The 20,795-nt window shown below is 48.7% G+C and overlaps 1 protein-coding gene across 7 annotated transcripts in view; it reads left to right on the top strand.

Moving 5' to 3' along the window:
• COL6A3 (collagen type VI alpha 3 chain) overlaps positions 1 to 20,795 on the top strand; it is an 86,201-nt gene that overhangs the window by 29,084 nt on the left and 36,322 nt on the right. For 5 of the 7 annotated variants that reach the window (XM_033424518.2, XM_033424543.2, XM_033424522.2 and 2 more), the window contains 12 exons: positions 1,557 to 2,156; positions 3,427 to 3,999; positions 5,436 to 6,044; positions 8,774 to 9,379; positions 10,731 to 11,345; positions 12,586 to 13,185; positions 13,811 to 14,148; positions 15,246 to 15,324; positions 16,325 to 16,470; positions 18,033 to 18,125; positions 18,637 to 18,690; positions 19,800 to 19,871. In XM_033424518.2, coding sequence (XP_033280409.2) covers positions 1,557 to 2,156; positions 3,427 to 3,999; positions 5,436 to 6,044; positions 8,774 to 9,379; positions 10,731 to 11,345; positions 12,586 to 13,185; positions 13,811 to 14,148; positions 15,246 to 15,324; positions 16,325 to 16,470; positions 18,033 to 18,125; positions 18,637 to 18,690; positions 19,800 to 19,871 — 4,385 coding nt within the window. The remainder of the gene's footprint in view (positions 1 to 1,556; positions 2,157 to 3,426; positions 4,000 to 5,435; positions 6,045 to 8,773; positions 9,380 to 10,730; positions 11,346 to 12,585; positions 13,186 to 13,810; positions 14,149 to 15,245; positions 15,325 to 16,324; positions 16,471 to 18,032; positions 18,126 to 18,636; positions 18,691 to 19,799; positions 19,872 to 20,795) is intronic. The other 2 variants (XM_033424529.2, XM_033424548.2) reach the window with 1 other exon arrangement.

The raw sequence follows: 20,795 nt of genomic DNA, 5'->3' as shown, positions 1-20,795 counted from the left end.
AGCAACCAAGATTTATTTCGGGTTTCCTTTTACCCTGACTTGAGAAATATATGACTTAAAACACCATGTGATACAACTGTATGTCTTAAAATGTCATAAAATAAGAATCGTGTGACTTAGGCTATAGGACCAGGGACTGCCTGTCTTTGAAGCTTCTGGCCAAGAGATCACCTCTCTGTTCTGATCCCTCTTGAGGTCCTAGTGTTCTGTCTCTACTGGTGACTCCTGTCCAGCCCCCTCCCGCCTCCACCAAGATGAAGCCTGGCTCTTCCTTTCCCAAGTAGACAGTTTACTTCTAAACGGTCCAAACCTGAGCATTCATCCTCTGTGCTCTCTCTTTAAGGGATTTCCTTCAATGGGGAAGCATAGTGAGGGGATGCGTGTGCAGATAAAAACCCAGTGGTCCTCCAAACCCCTCATTTATTACGGTTATCACTGAACAGTTATTTTTAAAGACAGGATAACAGTCAATGAGCTTATGAATTGAATCAGTGCAATTCACCGTCCTTAAAGAAGATGGATATCACAGAAACAAGCTTTTCTGCCTCACAAGCTTCACCCCTGGAAGGATGTTCGGTGCATGTCCCACGGTGCATGGATGCATGCTTTCTCCTCAAGCTCTCTGGTCTTCTAAAATCCACTCTCTCTCTCTCTTTTATTTCCTTAAGACTTCTAATCCACACTTTCAGAGCCAAGGTTCAATTTGACAGAACGTAGGATATAAGTAGTTGTTAGGCTTCCATTTTAGTGAAACGTCAGGGAAGAGATGGGAAAGAACTTGGTAGCATGTGTTGGGGAAAACACTCTGATCTGAGAATTGTACTTTCGATTCTTCATGAGCACAACGTCAGCCAAGCATAGCAAGGAGTCTCTTTGCATTTTAAGGTGTTTCCATGACCCTGTGATCTCACTCAGGAGGAATCCCCGTGGGCACTGGTTGGATTATTGCCGGCCAATGCCGTGGCTCTTCTATGGGAGAGTCGGTAGAGAATGACAAGTGGGCCTCCCTAGGAATATTTCAAGATGAGAACAGCCTAATTTTGTCGATTTTTTTTAGCCTTAGGGAACTCATGTTCTCAGGTTAACTTGGGCTCACCCTTCTAATCTATCTGTAAGTGGAAATTTATCTGTAAATGTGTAGAGGGAAACCCAGGGGGACCCAGTCTCGCCCAGGTAAACCTGGCTCTGACCGTGGTCATAAGCTGAGTGATGCAGAAGGAGCAACACCCTTGCAGAATTCATTTCCAGGGAAGGAATGTTCTGTTTCAAGGATTCTGATCACTTTGGTTGGTTGTAAACATTCTAGCTTTTGGCACTACATCTCTCTGTGAGCCCACTTGTTTTGTAATGTCAGCTATCAATTCTCCTCACAAACACCAGCCCCCACTGGAGGGAAATACGCAGCTTTATGCCACATTTTATGAGATGGACGTGCTTGGCCTCACTGATGTTCTCTGTGTTCTACATGTTGGCATGTGTGCCTGGGCTGTGGGCACACATGAGGAAGCCCTCTGTGGTTGTGTATGTCTCACTTTGTTTTCTGTGCTCCACTGCAGTTCACGTAAACAAAAGGGATATCATCTTTCTTTTGGATGGATCGTTCAACGTTGGAAAGACCAATTTCCCTTACGTGCGGGACTTTGTCATGAATGTAGTTAACAGCCTTGATGTTGGAAGCGACAATATTCGTGTCGGTTTAGTGCAATTTAGTGACACTCCGGTGACGGAGTTCTCTCTAAACACCTACCAGACCAAGTCAGAATTGCTAGCTCATCTGAGGCAGCTGCAGCTCAAGGGGGGTTTGGGCCTGAACACGGGCGCAGCCCTAAGCTATGTCCATGACAACCACTTCACCGAAGCTGGCGGCAGCAGGATCCGGGACCGTGTGCCGCAACTCCTGCTCTTGTTCACAGCCGGGCAGTCTGAGGACTCTTATTTGCAAGCTGCCAACGCCCTAGCACGTGCAGGCATCCTGACCTTTTGTGTGGGCGCTAGCCAGGCCAATAAGGCAGAGCTTGAGCAGATAGCTTTTAACCCGAGCCTGGTGTATCTCATGGATGATTTCAGCTCCCTGCCTGCTTTGCCTCAGCAGCTGATTCAGCCCCTAACCACTTATGTTAGTGGAGGTGTGGAGGAAGTACCACTCGCCCAGCCAGGTAACGCTCTCCGACTGTTCCGGGCTCCCTCTTCCCCCCCAACACCACTTTGGCAGGCAGATGGCCCGATCTGAACTCCAGAGCGTGGCAATAAGCTATAGAAAGAGGATGGGCTCTCTTTAGTTGAAGGATTTTGAAGGGGGGGCCTGAGACACTCTACCAGCAAGCTTAGATGCTCTGTCTAAAGGATGTTTGCCCATGAAAGAAAGTCTAGAAAATCCAGTTTACGTTCTGTCCTGGTTGTCCCACTCTTGATTCAGAAGCTTTACTTATTTATTTATTTTGCTCCAATACCTCTGAAGATTCTGGTGAGCAAATCCAGATGGAAATGGGAGAAAAACAGAGAAAGAGAGAGAGATGGATTCCCTCTCACACATGAGTATGCATTGGGAGCATTTAAAGATGGAAAGGATTTTCCTGATACGATATTTTTATGTTCCAAATCTGCTGTATCTAGAAAATTATTTGTCATAAACCCAATGAAGGCTGTATCTTTATGTTATGGCAAAACGGAAAACGGTTTCCAAAGGAAGTCTGGGTGATGATGATGATTGCAAATTACTAGGGTGATGAGATACAGACTCTTAGATCCACGAGTCACTGACGTCACAGATGGGTAGCAAGACAGATCCCACTGAAACATAATCAAAATAGTTCTAAGAACCGTGTGTGCCGAAAATAATGTTCACATGACATGCCGTAGCTCCCTATGTCCGTGTTTTCTGTTGTCTGATCACAGCAGATTGGAAATCACTGACAGAGATCCTGACCCACAGACCGATACTGGACACTATTTTGGGTTCTAACCCATAAGCTCAAATTTAATGAAAAGAGAATCTAATTAGAGCATGTCTATGTGTCAGGTGGATATCCCATATCAGCCTTTGTCACTAGAGACAGATCCATTTTTAAGCAGAAGAACAACAGGACCATATTTTCAATAGTTCTGCTTATAACAATTTGAAAACACTGTCTGTTCTCCTAGAGTGGTTGCCACCTGATATAAGAACAGGACCCTCTGGGCTTTTCCTTGGCCTGCTTTGTTGAGGAAGCATGATGTTAGGTTGGGCAGACCGATCTAGTTGTTCTAATCCTGTGCATAGATGAAAGGGGGCATTTGAAAGGCACCTGGTGTGGGTTTTCTGGTGCAGTGATACCAGATGAATTTTGTGAACTCCCATTACCAAAAGCTGGTGGTTCTGGGCTCAGGTCAGTTTGGTGCCTGTTGTGTTCTTGTCCCTCACTGTGTCCTAACTCTCCTTCCTTGTAGAGAGCAAGCGAGATGTCCTGTTCCTCTTTGATGGCTCAGCCAATCTCGTGGGCCAGTTCCCTGCTGTCCGCGACTTCCTCTACAAGGTCATTGATGAGCTGGACGTGAAACCTGACAGGACCCGGATTGCGGTGGCTCAGTACAGCGACGATGTCAGGGTGGAGTCTCGTTTTGATGAGCACCAGAACAAGCCCGAGATCCTGAATCTCGTGAAGAGAATGAAGATCAAGACGGGCAAAGCCCTCAACCTGGGCTATGCCCTGGACTACGCGCAGAGGTACATCTTTGTGAAGTCCACTGGAAGCCGGGTCGAGGATGGAGTGCTTCAGTTCCTGGTGCTGCTGGTGGCAGGAAGGTCATCCGATCGTGTGGACGGGCCAGCTCTCAACCTGAAACAGAGCGGTGTGGTGCCCTTCATCCTCCAGGCCAAGAACGCAGACCCTGCCGAGTTGGAGCAGATGGTACCATCCCCTGCCTTTATCCTGGCTGCGGAGTCTCTTCCCAAGATTGGAGACCTTCAACCACAGATTGTAAACCTCTTAAAATCGGTGCAAAATGGGGCGCCAGCACCAGGTAAGGCATAGAACTTCTGGTTGCTTCTGCAGCCCAGTTGTCCCATGCTTGAGTCGATGGTAGGCGGCTGGCTCCTGGTCTCCGGGTAGAAGCCTTCCTTGGGTTTCCAAGAAAGAAAAGTGATTTCTGCAGGAACAATGGAATATGGTTTTTCTTTCCCCGAGGTGACTCTCTAACTGCTCTCTAGGGCAAAACAGGAGAATCAGGGTGATTATTTTTAAGGACATTATAAAATTTAGCTATATCAGTGGTTAAAAATAATCCTTTTTTTAAAAAAACACAGTTTTTACTATATATATAATAAAAGCCATATAACACGGTCACATTAGAGCTAACATGGTTTTCATCTTCATGTAGTTCCCCAATTTCTTATTTTAAGTGGGTATCACTGTGTCATAATTCATTCTCTGCATTCATGAAAACCATAAAGCATGAAGAGAGGCAGGCACATTCCCATTATAAACGCTGCATTAAAGTTTCTCAGTACTCATCTTTGCTACCATGACTTCATGCTTAACCACTTTGCATTTGGTGATAAAACTGCAGCAAAAAGAGTAATTAATTTCACATATGATCCCTTTGATTGAAAATAGAGCACCTAGAGCTTCTCTACATTGACTGTTGAGCACGTTCGCTGTGGGTTTCGGGTTGTAACCTGGACATCTGGGTCATATTTTCCCCCATTTATCCGCTGTGACTTGCAGTACATCCTTTGAAACCTCTCATCTGTAAAGTGCTAGCGGTTGTGCAGACTCCGCCGACCCTGTCTCTCTCCCTGCCCCCAACATTTCTTCTTGAGGACAACGTTGAAACTTAACAATACTGTTCAAACGTGGAAAAGTTCTAAAGTAAAAGGGCTATACCTGTATGTATTGGTGCATCAGTTTCCTACTCCTGCCTTAATAAATTACGATGAATTTAGTGGCTTAAAGCAGAATGAATTTACTATCTTAAGTTTTAGCGGTCGGAAATCCAAAACCTGTTCTCCTGGGCTAAGATCAAGGTGTCAGCATTGCTTTCCTTCTGCAGTTTCTGGCCGATTACCCACTTCCTTATCTTTTCCAGTGTCTAGGGGCTGCCTGCATCCTTGGTCCACGGCCCCCTCCTCCATCTTCAAAGCCAGCAGATCTTCAAAGCAGATCTTCTCCTATCTCTGGCCTCTTGTTTCCATCCTTACCTCTTCTCCCTCTAACTCTAATCCTCTTATCTCCCTTTTATAAGGACACGAGATTGATTACACTGGATCTACCTGGATAATCCAGGACAATCTCCCCATGCCTCTAACCCTTAATTTAATCGCACCTGCAGATTTTCTTCCATATAAATTCCAGGGATTAGGAGTTAGATATCTTAGGAGTTGTTCGGTCCACCACAGATTGGTATGAAATTATCCCTATTGTGTCCCGTGTGAGTCACAGGGGCTGTCTTCCTTCTAGTTTCAGGTGAGAAGGATGTGGTGTTTCTGATCGACGGCTCCGACGGTGTCAGGAACGGCTTCCCTCTGTTGAAAGAGTTTGTCCAGAGAGTGGTGGAGAGCCTGGACGTGGGTGCGGACCGGGTGCGCGTAGCTGTGGTGCAGTACAGCGACCGGACCAGGCCCGAGTTCTACCTGAATTCCTACATGGACCAGCAGAGCGTCGTCAGTGCTATCCGCGGGCTGACGCTGCTGGGCGGGCCAACCCCCAACACCGGGGCCGCCCTGGACTTCGTCCTGAGGAACATCCTGATTGGCTCCGCCGGGAGCCGCATAGCAGAAGGCATCCCCCAGCTCCTGGTCGTCCTCGCGGCCGGCAGGTCTGGGGATGATGTGAGAGGCCCCTCGGTGGTCCTGAAGAGGGGAGGGGCCGTGCCCATCGGCATCGGCATCGGGAACGCTGACATCACCGAGATGCAGACCATCTCCCTCATCCCGGACTTCGCAGTGGCCATTCCCACCTTCCGGCAGCTGGGGACCATCCAACAGGTCATCTCCGAAAGGGTGACCCAGCTCAGCCGCGAGGAGCTGAGCAGGCTGCGGGCATCTGTGGTCCCTGTAACGAGCCCGGGTAAGGAGCGGATTCTTTGGCTCTTCATTCCTTGAAATATCTGGGGCTACTTGTTTGGACTGTGTGTTACAAAGTATTCTCAGTTTTGTTTCCTCAGCTGTAGGGAGTGAAAACCAGAGTTACGCGAAGAATCAGGAACCGCTTGGTGGGCTTGGTGCCAGAAATGGCTTGGGAAGATGCTAAGATTCATGTTTTTGGCCAAATTCAAGTCTCAAAGATGGGCGTAGGCTTGGCTTTCAGCTCAGACCCCTAATTCTGCATAAAGGCTCTGTATAACCAACCGAAAAGAGAGGCCATCTAATTGATAGTTCCAGTTCAATGCCGGGTCCAGGCTTCCCCTGGTCGGTCCAGCTGGCCGCCTCCTGCGATCGAGGAGGGAGTTTGACCACAGGTGGCCTATCAGGCTAGAGCACAGTCTCTGAAACATTGTTACTTCCAGACCCAATGTGTCAAGATTGCTTTTTTTTCTTTACATCTTTATTGGGGTATAATTGCTTTACAAGGGTGTGTTAGTTTCTGCTTTATAACAAAGCGAATCAGTTATACATATACATATGTTCCCATATCTCTTCCCTCTTGCGTCTCCCTCCCTCCCACTCTCCCTATCCCACCCCTCCAGGCGGTCACAAAGCACCGAGCTGACCTCCCTGTGCTATGCGGCTGCTTCCCACTAGCTATCTACCTTACGTTTGGTAGTGTATGTATGTCCATGCCTCTCTCTCACTTTGTCACAGCTCACCCTTCCCCCTCCCCATATCCTCAAGTCCATTCTCTAGTAGGTCTGTGTCTTTGCTTGGTGCAGAGAAGTAAGTGTCTTAACTGACAGGAAGGCCACCCGGCTCTTATGACCTCGGCTTATTCTATCTCCTCCTTCCTGTTCCCCTTTCCTAGGCCTGATACAATGAACTGGAAAGTGGAGGGAACCTTACTTGCTCAGAAGGAAGGGGGCTCAGATAGACCCACCCTTCCCAAAATGCCCACAGAGCGCCTGCCCTCCCTGGACACTCGGGTGGGGAGGGCAGTGTGGTGAACAGGCACATGCATCCTCACTCCCGTGTGGTTCACATTCTACAGAACCGTCCACATCAAGGCTTGGGGAGGGGAAACTAGGAAGGGCTTGCAGGGAAGGGGGAGGGAAGAGTAAAAGCAAGTGAGAGGAAAGTCGATGTAGGACACAGTGCTGTTTGGGTGGGTGAGGGAGGGAGGGTGACTGGCACGGTGCTGCAGAGAGGGATTGCTTCCCTTGCTGATGTCCACGCAGAGTGCAGCTCGCCCTGCAAGGCTTCCCTGGAATGTTCTAGAGGGCTTGCCATCAAATAAATTTGGGAAGGCAGTGGGATAAATGAAGTGAGGGTCTTTTTGGTTTTGGTTGGGCCCTAATTGATGTGTGTTGTGTATCCCCAGTACAATAAGGGAACACAGCATTTCCCAAACTTGTTTGTCTGCAGCAGTCCTTTTTCTTTTTCTTTTTTTGTTTTTACTTTATACTGGAGTCTAGTTGATTTACAATGTTGTGTTTGTTTCAGGTGTGCAGCAAAGTGATTCAGTTATACATGCACATATATCTATTATTTTTAAAATTCTTTTCCCATTTAGGTTATTACAGAATATTGAGTAGAGTTCCCTGTGCTATACAGTAGGTCCTTGTTGGTTATCTATTTTAAATATAGTAGCGTGTCTATGTCAATCCCAAACTCCCAATTTATCCCCCCCGCCATCTTTTTTTATGGTGCATTGGAGGTACTGGTACTCCCAGGAAGGCACTTCAGAAATGCTGTCATTGTGTGTGCAGCTCACTTATACACAAAAGCCTATGTTTCTACAACAGTACGACTCCTGGTCTATCGGCTCTCCTGCTCTTCAAGATGACTGTTTTCTACCTTCTCCTTCTCCTGCTTCTTCTACACTTCTCCTCCCTCAGCTTACTCTGAGCTGGTGATCCTGATTCCCATTTCACTGAGAAAATATAAGTAAATTGGAAAAGAACTTCCAGAAGCCTTACTGTCTGTCCCAGCATCAGTGTCCATGTCTTGGCTTCCTCCCGTTACTTGGGTGAACTGTCCCTGCTTCCCTGGGCAGCCTCACCACTTCCCTACTCAAGGGTGTCACCTGCAACTCTCCTCCTCTCTCCTGCATCATCAGTTCTCTGACATACTGGGTGATTCCTTTCATGATACAAACGCAATGCCTTTTCTTTTCTCGTAAAGACTCTCCCTTGATGCCCTGCTCCCACCTGCAGCAGTGCTCCAGGCTCCTTTATAAAGTGTTGCTGTCTACAATTCTTCTCTGGACACACCCTAACCTGTTGTTTGCTCTCCCTGCTCCACAGAAGGTGCTCTGGTCAAGGTCCCTCCATCTGGCAAATCCCAGTAGTCAGTTGTCGGGCACTGTCCCCCTTGACCTATGAGTGTCATCTGTCACAGGTTCGATCCCCTCCTTCCCCAAACCCCATCCCCACTCGGTCTAGACCTGGCTCCTGTGTGTCTAGGTTCTTCCTCCTGCTGACTTACTTTTCCTTGCCCTTTGCTGCTTCCTCCTCTTCCCTCTGACTTTTAATCACTGAAATGCCCAGGACTCTCTCCTGGGACTGGTATTCTAACTCAAATAGTCTGAATTAGGATACCTTACCGGTCAGGTGGCAATTCTCTGACAAATTGGGAGGCTGTTCATTAACACTAAGAATTTGGTGTCGGTGAAGCTGAAGCCCTATGGTAACGTTTGATTCACAGGTGTCGGTGGCAAGAGGGACGTGGTCTTCCTCATCGATGGGTCCCAAAGCGCCGGCCCCGAGTTTCAGTACATCCGTACCCTCATCGAGAGGCTGGTTGACTACCTGGACGTGGGCTTCGACATGACCCGGGTGGCCGTCATCCAGTTCAGTGAGGACCCCAGGGTGGAGTTCCTGCTGAACGCCCACTCCAGCAAGGACGAGGTGCAGAACGCAGTGAGGCGGCTGCGGCCCAAGGGCGGGAGGCAGATCAACATTGGGGGCGCCCTGGAGTACGTGTCAAAGAATATCTTCAAGAGGCCTCTGGGGAGCCGGATTGAAGAGGGTGTCCCTCAGTTCCTGGTCCTCATTTCTTCCGGGAAGTCTGATGATGAGGTGGATGAATCGGCAGTAGAGCTCAAGCAGTTTGGCGTGGCGTCACTTACAATCGCAAGGAACGCAGACCAGGAGCAGTTGCTGAAGATCTCCCTGAGCCCTGAATACGTGTTCTCAGTGAGCACCTTCCGGGAGCTGCCCAGCCTGGAGCAGAAACTGCTGACACCCATCACAACCCTAACCTCCGAGCAGATTCAGCAGCTCCTGGCCAGCACGCCCTACCTTCCTCCAGGTAAGGTTGGGCGTTTCTTGTTCTTTGTTGTGTCTTTTCAAAAAGATATAAAAAATAACAGGCTCTAAGGCCATGGTGCTCACAAGTAAAATTAAAATAACGGGACACCTGAGATTGAACCAGCTGGGTCTATTGCTTGTGGCAGGGAGGAAGGACAACATGCTGGTGAGCCACAGGGCATCTCAGCGAGAGGGTGTTAGGAAGGGTTTATGATAGGACTTGAACTCATCATAGATGGCTTGAGGAAATGGGACTTTGCCCCGGATCGAATGCTGTTGAGAAGGAGTAATTTTATGATTGGATATCTTACCAAATCTCACGGCTAACGCTGAAATTGATACAGAAGCAGTGGTCACACCTATGATCCAGGATGGGGAGTGTCCGGTGATTTTTGTTTCCTTTTTGTCAGTGTTCAGATATGATCAGGGCGTGGCTGTCTCTGATACTGATGTTCTGTGAAATCTTTTATGTGCCACTGGAGAATCCAAGTCCTGGCTGTGTATGCCTGGCCAGCTTTTCTCTCTCTCAAGGTAAATGGTTCAATTCCATGACCTGCTCAGCTTTTGCTGTGCTATGTTTCCACTATAAGTAGCCAGTGATTTATGAGGCAAATGTTGAATTTGTTGAGAGGCAAGATATGAGCTATTTAATAAATGGCATCCAAGAAGTACCTAGAATTCTAATTAATAGGAAGCCATGGCTCATCTTTCCTAGGACGTTTGATTAATTTTATAGTTAAAAATGGATTCATGCAAAGAAAATAGGGGCATAATAGTGAAAATAAAAACTTCGTATAAATGCTAGAGATATGTGAGAAAAAGAAATACTATGAATCAAACACCAGGAATGATGGTGTGGCCTGCTGGAGCGAGTTGGGATTCTCCGGGCTGTCACTAGCTAAGTGGTGGCCTTGGATGAAGTGAGGGCCTTTGTCCTCAGCTGTCTCTTTTCTTGCACAACAAAGATGTTGATGCTGGTGATCTCAATCCCTTCTGGTAGTAACAGTTCGTGATTCATAGATTATGGTAACCCAGGATTCGTTTCTAAGTGCTGTTTATATTTTTGAAATGAGTTGTAACCCAGACACCAAAGCCAAAATTAAAATTGAGTAAACTCAGAAAGAGAAAGTTTTGGAGAACTTAAAATATTTCAAGAAGCAGAAATTGTTTTGATGCAAAAGGCCCAATTTGTAATGATTGATTAAAAAAAGCCAAAGAGATAAACACATGCACATCGGCTTATAATTTTCATGTCAATTGATATTTTGGTGCAACATAGAGCAAAGTTCAGAAACGAAACCAGATGCGTGCCAGTCTTGTACTGAGTTTTCCTTTTTCCTTTTCATCCACAGCCGTGGAGAGTGATGCTGCAGACATTGTCTTCCTAATCGACAGCTCTGACAGCGTGAGGCCGGACGGCATTGCACACATTCGGGACTTTGTTAGCGGGGTCGTGCGGAGACTTAACATCGGCCCTAATAAAGTGAGAATTGGGGTCGTGCAGTTCAGCAATGATGTCTTCCCAGAGTTTTACCTGAAGACCTATAAATCCCAGGCCAGCGTGCTGGATGCCATACGTCGCCTGAGGTTCAAAGGGGGGTCTCCGCTGAACACTGGCAAAGCTCTGGAATTCGTGGCAAGGAATTTCTTTGTCAAGTCTGCTGGGAGCCGGATAGAAGACAGGGTGCCCCAACACCTGGTTCTGTTTCTGGGTGGCAAATCCCAGGATGATATTTCCAGGTATTCCCAGGTGATAAGCTCCTCGGGGATTGTGAGTTTAGGGATAGGAGACCGAAACATCGACAGAACGGAGCTGCAGACCATCACCAATGACTCCAGACTAGTCTTCACGGTTCGGGAGTTCAGAGAGCTCCCCAACATAGAAGAAAGGGTCGTGAACTCCTTTGGACCCTCCAAGGTCACCCCTGCACCTCCGGGAGTGGACATGCCCTCTCCCTCACGGCCAGGTATGAGTTGTGGTACCCGTGACGGCAGAGCGGGACACCAATTATTTTCTTTTTAATTGAAAAAAAGCAGTTAGCATTCATTTTAATAATTTTCTTCTCTCAGGGTTGTGGCTGCCATACAATTAGAAACTAAATACGGGAAAAATAATTGAGTTGAAATTGTAGGAGGAATAGAAGGAAACGCATCTCAGAAAGCATATGGTCATTGATTCTTCCATGAGCTTCCACGAGGCTAATCATAGCCCCATTGAAAGGTCCTATAAAAGTGCATTGAGGGTTAGCCACAGACTCATTGGCTCTCAGAATAAAATGGCATCTTTGAAGTTGTTCAATCTATGCCCCTCCGAACATGATCGGAAGTCAGCCTCTCTCCTTGGTGGGGTCATGGTCCAGTCAACCCTCTTTCTTTGGACTGGTATCATCGGGAATTTAGAGCTGTCCACCTATAGCTTTGACCTCATGCTCCTGGGTCTGACCTTTGGGGCTGCCAAGAGCAAACGGAGTCCCTCCACCAACCCACGTCTTTCTTAGCTCCTACCCCAGGTGATAGCCCCTCAGACATCTGGAGCAAATGATTAGGGCTGGTTTTCCATGGGGCATCTGCACTCCACTTAGCTCTTTCATGTCTTCCTTCTGTGCTGGTGGTGGAACATCTCACGCTGCTCCGGATTCCCTTCTCTCTACTCCAGTCTTGATCCCTTGATTGGAACCAGGGAATTATCTCCAAATGTCATTGAGTGTCACAGGCTCCAACAAAGCTCTTGGCATGCTGGCTGGTGATCCTCCAAAGATGCATGGAGTCTGCTTCCCATTTTCCAATCTGTTTCTCCCAGCCCTCCCTTTCCCCGTCTCTAGCACACCTCCCCCAGCTCCTTCCAGACACTATCATTTATTTTTGACCAGGAGGAAAGTGTGTAGTGGCATTTCCTAAAACCCCTGATATCACGGACTGTTGAATCCATGGCATACTCTCATTTTGCACGGGATAACTGGGACTCAGTTCCGCTGAGTTTTCATGTCTCCTTTCCTTTTGTTTAGGTGATTTATCATTTATCACCTAAACATGTTTTGAGGACTGTGAATTCAGGAACTCTAGAGTCATGGAACAGAGTCCAAGGTGTCCACTGTGAATGAATTACAGGAATGCCTTATTTTAATCATTTTATGTTTTGTGTTTTTGCTCTGGATATAGAAACCAAATTTCTCCTTTTTTTTTTTTTTTCATTGTAATCATCTTTAGAGAAAAAGAAAGCAGACATCGTGTTCCTGTTGGATGGTTCCATCAATTTCCGGAGGGACAGTTTCCAGGAAGTGCTCCGTTTCGTGTCTGAAATTGTGGACACGGTTTATGAAGGGGGAGACTCCATCCAAGTGGGGCTGGTCCAGTACAACTCTGACCCCACCGACGAATTCTTCCTGAAGGACTTTTCCACCAAGGAGCAGATTATTGATGCCATCAACAAGGTGGTCTACAAAGGGGGGAGGCACGCAAACACCAACGTGGGCCTGGAGCACCTGCGGCTGAATCACTTCATACCAGAGGCAGGCAGCCGCCTGGATCAGAGAGTCCCGCAGATTGCCTTTGTGATCACCGGAGGAAGGTCGGTGGAGGATGCCCAGGAGGCGAGCCTGGCACTCACCCAGAGAGGCGTCAAAGTGTTCGCGGTGGGCGTGAGGAACATCGACTCAGAGGAGGTTGGGAAGATCGCGTCCAACAGTGCCACGGCGTTCCGAGTGGGGAGCGTCCAGGAGCTGTCGGAATTGAGCGAGCAGGTTTTGGAAACTCTGCATGACGCGATGCATGAAACCTTATGTCCTGGTGTGCCTGATGTTTCCAAAGGTAATGCCCTTTAGGTGCATATTTTCAACCATGTCCTGTCGATGTTGGTGAGTTACCTGTTTACCCAGATCCCCAGCGCTGGCCTCTGGGCTCCTATAGCATCTGGTGTGTCAGGCATTGACTTACATCCACGTGGGTTGGGTCCTGGTTGTCACCTACCACTGTGATCAGATGTGGTTCCAGGATAGGAGTGGATGTCTGTCTCTTCTTGCTCTTACCAGATTTACTCCCCATCCCCTACTCTTTAATCCCCTAAATAATTCAGACTGATTGATGCCTGTTTCTGTTTGTAGGTTTATCAGACCAATTATTTGAGATCAGAGGGTTTGCGTCCTCAAGTGTGTTTAGTCTAAAGCACAAACTTGGGATGCACTTAGATAGACACTGACTGTATACGTTGCCAAAGTTGATTAATATCAGGAAAGCGAACGTACTGAATGGCCAACAGTTTTGGCTCCGAAGAGTCAGTGTGAGTTCTCCCAGTGAGAGAGGCAGATCTCACGCACAGAAGGTCCCATTTTGCACTTGAGCGTGGTGTCCTGGTCCACGTCCCGAGCTGTGCCTGTAGGTTGAACACATCTCGGCAGCTCGACTTCGAGCTCACGGCCTGCTTTTCCCTTTACAGTCTGTGACCTGGATGTGATTCTGGGCTTTGATGGTTCAAGAGATCAGAACATATTTGTGGCTCAGAGGGGCTTTGAGTCCAAGGTGGACACCATCCTGAATAGAATTAGCCAAATGCAAAGAATCAGCTGCAGCGGCAGCCAGCTGCCCACGGTGCGGGTGTCCGTGGTGGCCAACGCGCCCTCGGGCCCCGTGGAGGCCTTTGACTTTGCCGAGTACCAGCCAGAGCTGTTTGAGAAGTTCCAGAGCATGCGCACCCAGCACCCCTACGTCCTCACCGCGGACACGCTGAAGCTCTACCAGAACAAGTTCCGGCAGGCCTCGCCAGACAGTGTGAAGGTGAGGACGGCTGCCTTGTTTCCGCTTCCTGGGCCATCTCTGGGTTTTACTGGGCAGGGGCAAACCTCGATGCCCGGAAGCCCCCTCCCCAAACGGTTCTTCTATAGATGCTCTTCATGTTTGATGGGGTTGGTGATGCCTGTATGTAAGAGTCCTTTATTATCAACTGGGCTGAAATGGAATATCTTCTTCTAGTTTTACTAAAGCTCTAAAAAAAATCTTGGAAATCAGTAATTAAGCTTGAATGCATTGAATTTGTGAGTAATTCATGTTTAATCATAGTCCTGACCATTAAATGCATTATGTTCTCTATTTGTATTTACTTTTATCTCTCTCTTTCTCTGTATTTGTTCATACACACACACACACACGCACACACACACACACACACACGCACGCATGCACAATCAGTTTGCTAGGGCTGCCATAACAAAGTTCCACAGGTTGGGTGGCTTAAACAACAGGAATTTATTCTCTCACAGTCCTGGAGGCTGGAAGTCTGAGATCAGAGCGGCGTCAGGGTTGTTTTTCTGGAGGTCTCTCAACTTGGCTTGGAAACGGCATCTTCTCCTTCTGTCACCACGTGTTTTTCCCTCTGTGTCCTAATCGCCTCATCTTAGAAGGACACCAGTCGTATTGGATGAGGACCCACTCTAATGACCTCAGTTAACTTATTGGCCTCTTTAAAAGTCCTATTGCCAAACATGGTCACACTCTGAGGCACTGAGGGTTAGGACTTCAAAATATGAATTTTGGAGCACGGGCTATACAAACACACACGCACGCATGTACACACCCATGCATACGCGTGATTTCTAGAAACTACATCTCCTAAATAAGAGAATGAGATAAACTTTTTATTTCCATTGTTGACTGTGCTTTTTAATAAATCAAGTCCTACCCTATACCCATTTACTTTATACCTCATTTATTGCACAGTATCAAGGAACTATGAACATGGGGTGATTGTTTCTCAACCTTGGCCCCCAGTTTCCTCTGCTGTAAAGTGGAGGCTTTGAACTGGCTAATCCTTCTCTCAAGGGTCTGTGATGTTTCTTTTACTTTTGGCTGGCGCTTGACGTATCTTTTATCTTCAGGTGGTCATTCATTTTACTGATGGGGTGGATGGAGATCTGGCTGATTTACAAAGAGCATCGGAGAAACTCCGACAAGAAGGTGGGTTCTGGGGCTTTCTATGGGAGAAGTAAACCTGGGTGAGGCAGGCGCACTGCTGGGCTAGAGAGAAACAACTCCACTAAGGGACCCTCTGGGAGAGCGGCTTCTCTTGGAGGATACCTCATCCCGGCATCTTGGTCTTCTGTCGCCTGCCTGGGGCTACAGGATGGGGCAGTAAGGATCCCATACTTACACAGACAGCTCTATTACCAAGTCCTGGCACAGACCCCACGGGGTCTCAGGCTCATTCCTGTGGTAGGACATCTAGAAAGCATGATGCTTCTGTAAAAGAACATGAAGTTTTGATTCATTTGGCTGTATTATATAAGCTAGGAATTAATTTTATAGCAAAAAATCTTGCTGTATTTTCCATTTGCAGTTATCACAGCTCAAAAATACTCCAACGTTAAGAAAAGATACACTTTCACATAAAATTTGGAAAGCATACTTTCCAAATTTAAGGTGACTGGTTTGCAATGATACCTGTTATCAGGTGTACTATTTGTTCATCTGCTTTGGAATTTGGTAGCACTGGCTATCAAAAAAGTGGATGTCCACACTAGAGGTTTAAGGAGAATTTGTTGAAGCAAATTTATCATAAGAATGTTCTATTTATTAGCTTGCTTTTCCAGAGCAATGGAGATGAGACTGCTATCATCTGACTTGAGAGATGTGGGATTTCAATTCTTCCCACAGCATACCTGTGTTACGTAAGACCAGAGCTTGAGAATTTATGTATGAATAAACTTCATGGTGGTGTTTCCTAGAGTTACATGAATCCATTTACTTACTGACAAATCAGAAACAATTGCTCAGAGGAGTCCAGAGTTCCAGTATTTCAACTCTTCGGAGCAGCTAATCCGTGTGATTAAGCAAGTTTCAGTTAAAGGCCAAATTTTATACTGAAGTTTTCTTTAAAAAATAAAAGAGAGTCAGGAGGAAAAGCACAGAGGCTCTTGAATGCCTAGGTAAGGCTTCTTAAGTGTACCTGTCCCCCCAGGTGTCCGAGCTCTGATCTTGGTGGGCCTTGAACGTGTCGCCAACTTGGAGCAGCTGATGCAGCTGGAGTTTGGGCGAGGATTCACGTACAACCGGCCCCTGAGACTGAACTTGCTGGACCTAGACTATGAACTAGCGGAGCAACTTGTGAGTGTTTTATGTATCTACACACAAACTGGTTTAGATAGCACAATAGTGGGCATCTCAGGATAACGCAGTCCGTCATCACCAGGCAAATGGAGGAGAGACCGCTGGGTGGGCAATTTAATTCATGTAATTTACTTGGGACCTACTTTGTTGCCATAACATGAGTCCTGGAAATGGAGCTATCTGAGAACTGGAAAGACGGCCACCCGGGCATGGGTGTTGAGGCAGCTGTCACCTTAGAGTTTCCTCTGCTCCCTTTAAAGAGACTTCTTTTCATTTATAAGATTGTTGAGAAGCCATAACATTGAGATTTGACCCTTCCCTCTGTAAACAGGAAACAGGGAAAACAAGAATATGGAGGAAACGAAAGACCATTTCTGGGTGGAAAGGGGCCTCCGTTGCCTTCTCTTCTAGTTTCCTTTGGAGCAAATGAGGGCTCCCCATAGGCTTCCTAATCCTCTTGGGTTCAGCCTCTCAGCAGGTGGGGTTAACGCCTGGGTTTGGGGGTGAGGCTGGGGGCTTTTGGGACATGAGGGGGGTGAGCGTTCAACTCAGAGGTTCTTTGGAGGAGGCAACGGTGCCCTGTGGGACGAGCTGAATCCCTCCGGCCCTCTGACCTTCTTCCCAGGGCTGCAATTCAGATTTTTTTATGGAGTGGAAGGAAGTTGAGTTAATTGACAAACCTAGGGCATGGGAGAAAGTGAAAGCTCTAGGAAATTCACTGCCAGAAAAGGCATTGACCATCATGAGTTTGGCAGGTAGAAATGTACTTTGGGTGTGCGCTTTCCCGCATAAGGCCGGGGGCTGGGATGGGAGGGAATGTCCAGGGTGTCTGATGGGCGCTGGAGTCATTGGTGACTGGCGGTGCGGTGCTTGTGGCTCAGAGGCAGGGATCCCACCCCGCAGCTGCTCCCAGGCTTCCTCCAGGCTGACGCCATGTTCCGTGACTCTGACCAGGGTTCTGGGGAAGGGCATACGGTCTCTGCTCTGAAACCACCTTCCATCCTGGCCGTCTGCAATGGTTTGTCAGGTTTTGCTTTCTGGAGCTTAAAAATACGTAAGCTGGGCTTCCCTGGTGGCGCAGTGGTTGAGAGTCCGCCTGCCAATGCAGGGGACGTGGGTTCGTGCCACGGTCCGGGAAGATCCCACATGCTGCGGAGCGGCTGGGCCCGTGAGCCATGGCCGCTGAGCCTGCGCGTCTGGAGCCTGTGCTCCACAACGGGAGAGGCCACAGCAGTGAGAGGCCTGTGTACCGCAAAAAAAAAAAAAAAAAAAAAAAAAATGTAAGCTATACTTAACATCTGAAGCTTGAATATCTATGTTGGAAACTTCTAGAAATAAGGCCCAGCCTGAGGTGACATTGTGAATAAGATGCATTATCTTTGGTGGTTCTTCAGAGTCCATTTGTGACACTGTATCGCCCACCCATGGCTAAGCCTTCAAGGGAGTTGCCGTAGGAGGTGACTATCTCTTGCTGTGGAGGCCGCAGTCCTCAGACGGCACATTTATGCCTTTTTTCTAGACATTTTTTGAGATCTGAACTTCGTTTTTTGTCTTGGTAGGACAACATTGCCGAGAAAGCCTGCTGTGGGGTTCCCTGCAAATGTTCTGGACAAAGAGGAGACCGAGGGCCCATTGGCAGCATTGGGCCGAAGGTACGGTGGTGTTACCCTTTTCTTACGCCTGAGACTAGATTTCAGAGCCGTCATTACTTTGGCTGGGGAATTTCTCTGCTATGATGGTGGGGAGATGCAAAAGGGAGGAGAAGGAACTAGCTGTGCTGTAGGACAGATCTGAGGTGCAGACCTTGTCCCTGTGTCTGCTCCCTCCTCCCTTTCCACTGGGTTCTTTTATACATTGGTTCTTCATTTTATAAAATTATGTTAAGACCAGTGGCATCATTGACTGGCAGCCTCACTAGGACGGCCAGCAGGGATGCTTCCCATTTGCCTCTAAGTTATAGGAAACGCACAGGATTTCTTGGTAGATCAAGAGCCTTAAAGATCCTGATAGAACAATTGCACTGAAATAATGAGTAGGAAACCGTCACGTTCCAGGGACACCGAAAGCACCGCTCTACCAAATGAAGGGGGGTGAAGAGAGGCTTAAATAGGAAACAGAGAAAACCACAGCATTTAACCAAGGAAACGATTGACTTTCTTCTAGGGTATTCCTGGAGAGGATGGCTATCGAGGTTATCCTGGTGACGAGGGTGGACCTGTAAGTAAAGGTTGTTTTATTCCTTAAGTCTTTATTCCCTCCTTGTTCTTTACACGTTGGGATTGAATTGTGGGGCTCCTCATCTGTTCCGTTTCCAGTCTTTTCCATCAGAAAAAAATTACTTTCTAACTTTCTTAACAACTTGACTCAGATTTCTACACTATGGAGACCAGCCTGAGAATCTGAGGATGACAAGTGTGGGTAGGAAGTGCAGGTTTTTACGTGTTCCATCTCAGAGGGAGGTGCTAAATGGCTCCTGAGACAGAGGACCACTGAGGATGGCAAACCCAGCATCTACCAAATTCAGACATCCAGGCAGAGATGAGAGGCCGCTGGAGCTGGGGTGCAGGGGAAACCCAGTCAGGATTGCAGCGGTGACGCCCTTTGAGGGCAGCCTCCCAGAGGGCAGTTGCCGGTATGGGTTACCAGTCACCAAGGGGTCCATTTGGGGGTGGGTAGAGCCTGAAGCAGGGCCTTCGGGAAGCAGAATCCTGCCCAGAAGTGGTTTGAGAACTTTTGAGACACTAGAACAAGGCCCAGCCCTGGGGTGGGGAGAGACGGCCCCAGCGGGAGGAGTTGAAGCCCCCAAGGTCCCGTCCGGCAGTGCCAGGTGTCAGGGTTGAGCCTGGACCCCATAGAAGAGCTGGGAACCCAGGACCATGGCCAGCCCTGGGGTGGGGAGAGAGGGCCCCAGGGGGAAGAGTTGAAACCCCCAAGGTCCCGTCCGGCAGTGCTGGGTGTCAGGGCTGAGCCTGGACCCCACTGGAGAGCTGGGAGCCCAGGACCATATGGAGAAGCAGCCAGCCCGAGGGTTCTCCACGGGCCCAGCCCCCACCCAGACCCAGTACCCTGAGGACTGCTTATCCTCCGCCCACCAGGATGTGCCCCAGACCCCACTCCCTCCAGGGGAGGGAACTGCAGGTTCGAGGCCCTGTGCAGAGGTTGGCCCGCGGGGCCCGCGGGCGGGGATGCGGCAGGCCCCGCCTGGCACATCAGCCCGCCAGCCAGTGGACTGCTTCCTAATGCACGCCTTTCACAGAGCTCCCTACTCAGTGGAGACACGTGACAAGAAGCCCCAACTCGTAAAATGCCTCTGTTTCTCCTGACAGGGTGAGCGCGGCCCGCCTGGTGTGAACGGCACTCAAGGTTTCCAGGGCTGCCCCGGGCAGAGGGGCATAAAGGTACAGTGACCCCCACGTGTGGGGAGGGGACCATGGCACTGGGCCCCAGCGGGGAGAGGGCGGTCGGTGGCGCGTACAGAAGGGGGACACTTTCTCTAGTGACTCCTGGGGAAGGAAGATGCCTGCCCCAGCTTCTCTGCTCAGCGCAGACAGCCAGTGGCCTCTCACAGAGGCAGCCCAGGGCCTGGCGGGTTCAGGAGCGCACGCCGTGCCGGGAAGGGAGCCTGAGGTTGGAGAAGCAGTTTCGCATGGCAGTGTGAAGCAGTCAGGACACACTGATGAGGACAGACAGGATGTGGGCCAGGGCAGAGAGAAGGCCGGTGCCCGGCAGCTTCAGCCCCTGGACCTGGGAGGAGTGAGGGAAGTGGAGGGGGCCAGAGACAGAGGGAAAGGACTCATGTGCTGGAAGGTTCTGTGTGTGACATACTTGGAGTCAAGGGCTGATGAACCTTCTCCTCAATTTGCTGCTGTTTGAGAGACAGGCCACTGCAATGTCATAAAGGGGCCTCCTCGGAGCTCCTGTCCCGGGCCTTCACGGCCCAGCCGTCCTGCCAGAGAGCCAACACTACCCAAGTGCTCAGGTCCAGGCAAGTTAGTTTTATGATCCCCTCATGATAGAGCAAGAGCTAGCCAAACAGACTAATCTCTAACACTGAAAAGTCAGACACTGACTTTTCTTTAATATAAATTTATTTTATTGATTTTATTTTTGGCTGCGTTGGGTTTCTGCTGCCGTGCGCGGGCTTTTCTCTTGTTGTGGTTCGCGGGGCTACTCTCCGATGCGGTGCGCGGGCTTCTCACCGCGGTGGCTTCTCTCGTTGCAGAGCACGGGCTCTAGGCGTGCATGCTTCAGTAGTTGCGGCACACGGGCTCAGTAGTTGTGGCTCGCAGGCTCTAGAGCTCAGGCTCAGTAGTTGTGGTACA

The sequence above is a fragment of the Orcinus orca genome, chromosome 7 (genome assembly GCF_937001465.1).
Source record: "Orcinus orca chromosome 7, mOrcOrc1.1, whole genome shotgun sequence".
Classification (NCBI taxonomy): Eukaryota; Metazoa; Chordata; class Mammalia; order Artiodactyla; family Delphinidae; genus Orcinus; species Orcinus orca.
This window is presented reverse-complemented; position numbering and strand designations above follow the sequence as displayed.